Source organism: Myodes glareolus, chromosome 13, assembly GCF_982192425.1.
Source record: "Myodes glareolus chromosome 13, mMyoGla1.1, whole genome shotgun sequence".
NCBI classification, from domain to species: domain Eukaryota; kingdom Metazoa; phylum Chordata; class Mammalia; order Rodentia; family Cricetidae; genus Myodes; species Myodes glareolus.
The window spans coordinates 31561603-31567602 of record NC_142038.1 but is presented as its reverse complement, the minus strand read 5'-3'; the positions used below and the strand labels follow the sequence as shown (position 1 = coordinate 31567602).

The 6000-nt window shown below is 47.4% G+C and overlaps 1 protein-coding gene across 1 annotated transcript in view; it reads right to left on the bottom strand.

Moving 5' to 3' along the window:
- Nucleotides 1-2774: 2774 nt before the first annotated feature.
- The window catches only part of Aldh7a1 (aldehyde dehydrogenase 7 family member A1), a 29731-nt gene continuing 26505 nt past the window's right edge, over nt 2775-6000 (bottom strand). Inside the window, exons 15-18 of the mRNA XM_048419242.3 lie at nt 5820-5917; nt 5608-5681; nt 4406-4481; nt 2775-3022 (exon numbers count right to left, since the gene is read on the bottom strand). Coding sequence (XP_048275199.3) covers nt 2968-3022; nt 4406-4481; nt 5608-5681; nt 5820-5917 — 303 coding nt within the window. The 3' untranslated portion in view covers nt 2775-2967. The remainder of the gene's footprint in view (nt 3023-4405; nt 4482-5607; nt 5682-5819; nt 5918-6000) is intronic.

Sequence of the window (6000 nt, the reverse complement as noted above, 5' to 3'; positions counted from 1 at the left end):
AAGACCCAAACCCATAAAAACATGTTAACAGGCAGGAAGATGGCTCAGCGGGGAAGGCAATTAACACACAAACACGCGGGACTGAGTCTGGAGCCTCAACACTCACAGGGACACCTGGAGGGCATGGACCTGCCTGACATTCCAGGAGCTCACGAGGATTGCAGACAGGACTCCCGTTGGCTACTCAGACTAGATGAAGCAGCCTCTATGTAAGGTGGAGAATCACCATACATGTACCTGCACACACGCACACATGCACACACACACACACAAAGTAAGTAATCTTTATTTCTTAACTCAGTAAAAAGTACAGAGAACAACTTAAAAGTCAAAGTTTTAATAAAAACATTATGACAACAAACCAAGTCCTTTGCTAGAAATACATAAACATTATGAACTTCCAAAGGAACCTCTGGATCAGTTTTGGCCAAGATTCCAGTTCCCCATCAAGGTACCTGCTGCACATGCCATTGTCATACATCATACATAGCTCCTTAAACGTTTAACTGAAGTGTAAGATTGTTTTGTTTTTGAACAAAATGAGTACTAGTCAGGTGCGACGGTAGACTTCTAATCCCAGCACTTGGGAGGCAGAGGCAGTTGGATCTCTAGGGTCAAGGCCATCCAGAGTTAAAGTACTACTCCTGACTGCATTTTTGTTTTGTTTTGTTCATCGTGACATGGTATCTTGTTCTAAAGGATGGCCTAGAACTCATGATCCTCATCTTTGCCTCTTGAATACTAAGATTCCAGGTGTGCAGCGCCACACCCATTTACCTGGTGTGGGGACTATATTCCAAGTTCCAGATTGTAACATGAGGGTCCTGCTTGTTGGGGTTTCTGTCCTGCCCAGTTCCCACAGCTGTTTAGTCCAAAGAAAATCACACAGAGGACTCCATAAGTTATAAAGCTGATTGGCCCATTAGGTAATGCTACTTATTAGTTCTTGTAGCTTATATTAACCCATTATTCTTATCTAAGTTAGCCATGTGACTCAGTACCTTTTTCAGTGGGGCAGATCACATCCTGCTGCTTCAGTGATCTGGGCAGGAGTAGGAGCAATCAGCTTCCTCCTTCCCAGAATTCTCCTGTTCTCATTCCATCATTTCTACTTCCTGTCTGGTTTTCCCACCTATACTTCCTGCCTGGCCAATCAGTGTTTATTTAAAACATGATTGACAGAATACAGACAATTCTCCTGCACCACCGGATTCTCCAATTTCATTCTTTTGCTTTAAAGAATCAAGGCAGTGACACACACCTATAATCTCAACTCTTGGGATGCTTGGAGGAAGAATAAAAAACCTGTCTCAAGAAGAGTTCTAAAGTAGGCAGCAGAAACTGGCCAGCTCACTGCATTCTGCTTATAAAAAAAGGGCAATTTGTCCTCACGGCCACAGCAGTGATTTAGAGTCCATCCCCAAATCTTAGCAAGCCATGCCAGTTTCTTAGTAATTTGGGGCACTGTCAAATTTTCCTCAAAAAACAAACTGTCTTTTTTGCCCCTAACCCTCACTCCTGCCAACACCCTCTCAGTAGTGCCATCATCAGTACTTAGCTTGGCTCATATGCAGTGATGGCAAAGACCTGCTACTCAACGCTACCCGCCAGTGACTACAGAGCAGTGTGAACACAAATTTGAATCTGGTTAGTGTGCCACTGCCACTTCCCCACACTGCAATCAGTCCCCCAAATTCTTTTTTGGTCGTCCATGATGAGTCAAGTTACCTACAAACGTCCTAGTCTCCAGTGGCTTCTGTGTGGGCTCAGTGTGACAGGAGTAGGCCCAGTGGTGGCTGCTACGCCAGAGGACAGAGTGACAGTACCACAGGACAAGTACAATGGGCCTGCCCACAACTTCCCAGTGAGACGCTCAGCAGTGACCTTTCTGGAGTGTGCTGTGAGCACTGAGACTGAGAAAAAAACCCAAGAGCAGTTGCCCCAGCCTGTGGCTCTGACACACACTCTGAGGTCACTTAGGGCATCCATATGTGCTTTCATGAGTGACTTCAGTCCCAGAGTTCCCAGCAGGTGACAAGTTTTGGGACAAGAATGAAGGTCTATCTATCCCCACACTTTTCTGTTTGACAGTCATAAGTCTTTGCCATTAGAACATTTTGTTGTTGTTGTTGCTTTAGAGCTGGGAATCAAACCCAGAACTTCGCACAACCTAGGCAATCATTCACAACTGACCTAAATCCTTCACCTCGCCCAACGATGACCCACTGTCATTTGGAACACTGCCAAGTCATGTACCTGAAAGTGTGCTATGGTCTCGAACAAGTGAGGGTGCCTCGGCCCTTCAGTCTCCTGGCAGAGGAGGGGACTGTGCCACTGCTCAGAAGACAGCCTTCATCTTGGGGACTGATTAGACACTACTCAGATCTGTGGTCCCCAGCATGTGAGGGTACCTTGTCCCTTCAATCCCTGCCAGAGGAGGGGACCGTGAGTACTTGACACTATTCAGAAGACAGCCTTCATCATTCTACTGCAAAGACTCTTCTTCTGGGCTGGAGAGATGGCTCAGAGGTTAAGAGCACAGGCTGCTCTTCCAAAGGTCCTGAGTTCAATTCCCAGCAACCACGTGGTGGCTCACAACCTTCTGTAATGAGATCTGGCACCCCCTTCTGTCATGCAGGCACACACTCTTCTTCCTCTCTCAGCCGTTTTCCACGCCCCGCCCCCAATCTCTGGTGATGGCACGTACTTAACTAAGAAATAGTCAACTGTAATTTAAAAAGGTAACTAGTGACACAAATTCACCAAACCCATCCTTTGCTAAATGTAACTAGGTTGAGAATATTTAATTTGAAAATTTGAAAAATGGGTATCTTGATTTAGTCAGATTTGGGGATCACAAGAGATTAGCCACTGTTGGTACATAAAACACATCAGGGTAAATCGAAGTTTTCTGGGGTCTCTTCAGAGCAGCCGCAGGAATGACTGTGAGGTCAAAGTGAAGCGTCGTCACTCAAACTTGATGCCTTGAGCCAGAGGAAGGTCCGTGCTGTAGTTGATGGTACTGGGAGGAAGAGAATCAAGTGAACGGCGGTGCACACATAGTGTAGACTACTTTCATAACATAAAATCATAGGCCCATCTATATTAGCAACTTACAAGCTGGTAAGAAAAGAATTGGTATACAAAACTCCTTAGAAAAGAACAAGGGAAACACAGACGTCTGGGAGATGCACACCATCTGCTACCCCCAGTTTCCTTTGATCATTGTGTAAGCACACGGGCGATTTAAGTTTCTTTCTCAGTAACTCCCACTGCAGTAACTCCACTGAATTTAAATAGTCCCATATTGGTAGGGATGTAGGAATTTTTAAAGATTTTTGTTTGTTTCCTTCTTTTTCCTTTCCCCACACTAGTCACCACAAGACTCTTGGGTTTTCTGAGAGGAAAAGTATCGTGGGTCTATGGCCTCTGAAAAGTCAGAATGCTGTGCTTGCTTGTGCAGCTCTGAGGGCACAGGAAAAGGAAAAGAGGCCAGCCTACAGCACAGCAGGAGGCAGAGCTTGAGATGCTCTGAGGGGACCAGGCTGAGGTCTCAGGAGCCCCACCCAGCATTCTTCCCACTGAGCATGACATGGCACCACTTCCACCCAAGTAGGCCAGAGAACACAATAAAAATAAAACAAGTCCCAGGCAGCATCTCCAGAAGCCACCATGCATGTCCAGGCAAACGTCCTAATTGACTTGGTCCCCGGAGTCTTTTAAACTGGCACTCCCACCCCTAAGCTTACAGGCCAGACCCCCATGCTCCTCTCTACTTCACCATGCAAGAAAACTCCATCACGGGAGAAATGGAAAGGATGGCTCCTTCCACCTCCTCATGCTGAGCAAGCCGGTTCTCACCCTCCCTAGTCCACCTCTGGGGCAGAATCCAACACAGAAGTCTCATCGTCAGTTGTTATGCTAGACAAGGAGGCTGGAAGGGACAACTGAGGGTGAGCGTCCGTCACTGCAAACGTGCAGGAGTTACTTTTTTAGACCTTCTTCTGATTTGGGAACATTTGCATAGACAGGAGACTCCTTGGGGAAGAGACTCAGCCTGAAGTCCATTCCTGCTTCGTGTAGCTCTCTCTGTACACACTGCCTCAAGGCAACCTTACATTCCTAGGATACCTCCATTATGACTGTCACCCGTCATAGGGCCAGCTGGGGAAACTGTCCACATGCTATGTCACGCCAGTGCAGAAGTTTTCAGATTTGGGAGCATCTGGGATTAGTGGTACTTAACACATAGTGGAGCATGCATGCTCAAAAACAAGGCAGCTACAGAGCCGGGAAAAGTAAAGCCAAGAGGAACTGAGCGAAGGCAGAACTGGAAGACAGACAAGCAGCAGCCTATCTCCCAAAGGCCTCAAGACCAACCCTCCTGCCCAGAGCCCTTCCTTACCATGTAGACCTTCGCATGTACTGCTTCCAGGCATCGCTCCCAGATTCCCTGCCGCCGCCAGTGTGCTTCTCTCCTCCTAGAGAAACGCAAAATCATCGCACACCTTTCCTGTGGCCCTCAGAAGATACCTGAGCTAGCAGACCAAGACAGGGCACTGGGTAGGGGAGTACACACCTATAATCCCAATCCTAGAGACTGAGGTAAGAAGATTATGAGTTTAAGGTCAGCCTGGGGTGTATAAGATATACAAAGTGTGTGCTCTCCCCCGCCCCCGCCCCAAAAAAAAGAAGAGAGAAGAAAGAGGTAGGGCAGTGCAGCTGGAGAGATGGCTCAGCGGTTAAGAGCACAGTCCACACTCTTGTATGGGGCCCAGGTTCGGTTCTCAGCACCCACATGGCAGCTCACAACCACCTCTAAGTTCAGTTCCAGGGGACCTGGCACCCTCTTTTTGGCCCCTGCAGGCACCAGGTATTTCAGTGGTGCCCATGTACACATGAAGACAAACACTCATATATATAAAGAAATCTTAAATGTTTTTTAAACTTAAAAAAAAAAGGAAGAAGGAAAGCAACAGAGACCCAAGCTGAACAATATGCAGAGAGAGAGAGGCTCTGGAGCACTCGGCTTTAAGAGGGGGTGCCATCAGACCCCTCCCTCAAGGCTCAGGGATGTGTGTGGAAGAGGAAGCAGAAAGACTGCGGGAGCCAGAGGTGATGGTGACCCCTGCAAAGTGTCTTCCGAACACAACCAAACTGAGTCACGTACGAACACAGAGACTGTGGCAGCACACACAAAACCTTTACATCAAGTCAGATGTGGTCCCAGTACCAACAGGGAGAAATGGAGACTGGGCCCCAGCCCTAATCAGTGGACTATTGGTTTTCTTGAGACAAGGTTTGTCTGTGTAGCCCTGGCTGACTTAGAATTCACTCTGTAAACTAGATTGGTCTCAAACGCAAGAGATGCACCTGCCTCTGATTCCCAAGTGCTTTGCTGGGATTAAAGGCATGTGTGATAACCACCCAGCTTGGGTTTCCATTTCTGGACAAACTAACGGTGAACACTACTGTTCCTTTGCTGTTCAGTGTGTAAAGGAGGGCAGAGGCTCTTAGTTTAGTGGTAGAGTGTTGGCCTAGCATGCATATCAGCCGAGGACCAAACCAAAAGTGACTTTTCAAAAGGAAAAACGAGTCTCTACATACCAAAGGCACCACCAATCTCAGCCCCGCTGGTCGGAATATTGACGTTCACAATGCCACAATCTGAACCTTTGGGTCTGTGGGCGAGGAGAGGGACAGTGAGAACACCGGAAGTCGAAACAGAACAAAGCCCAGACAGTCAGGCCTCACATGGACACAATCACCCACCCACCACATCAAACGCTTACAGACGTTCAAAACAGACTAAGTTATACCCAAGCCATCGGAATATTCTGCCCAAATCCTTGGTGAAAATGCTACTCGAGAGTCCCTGTTTCACTTCATTGTTCCACTCGAAGACCTCTCTTTCGTTCTAAAGGACAAGACCAGAAGCTGTGAGCATTACCAGCGCCACTGTGCTAGGGTCAAAGCTCACAGCATAAAATAGTTTTAGTG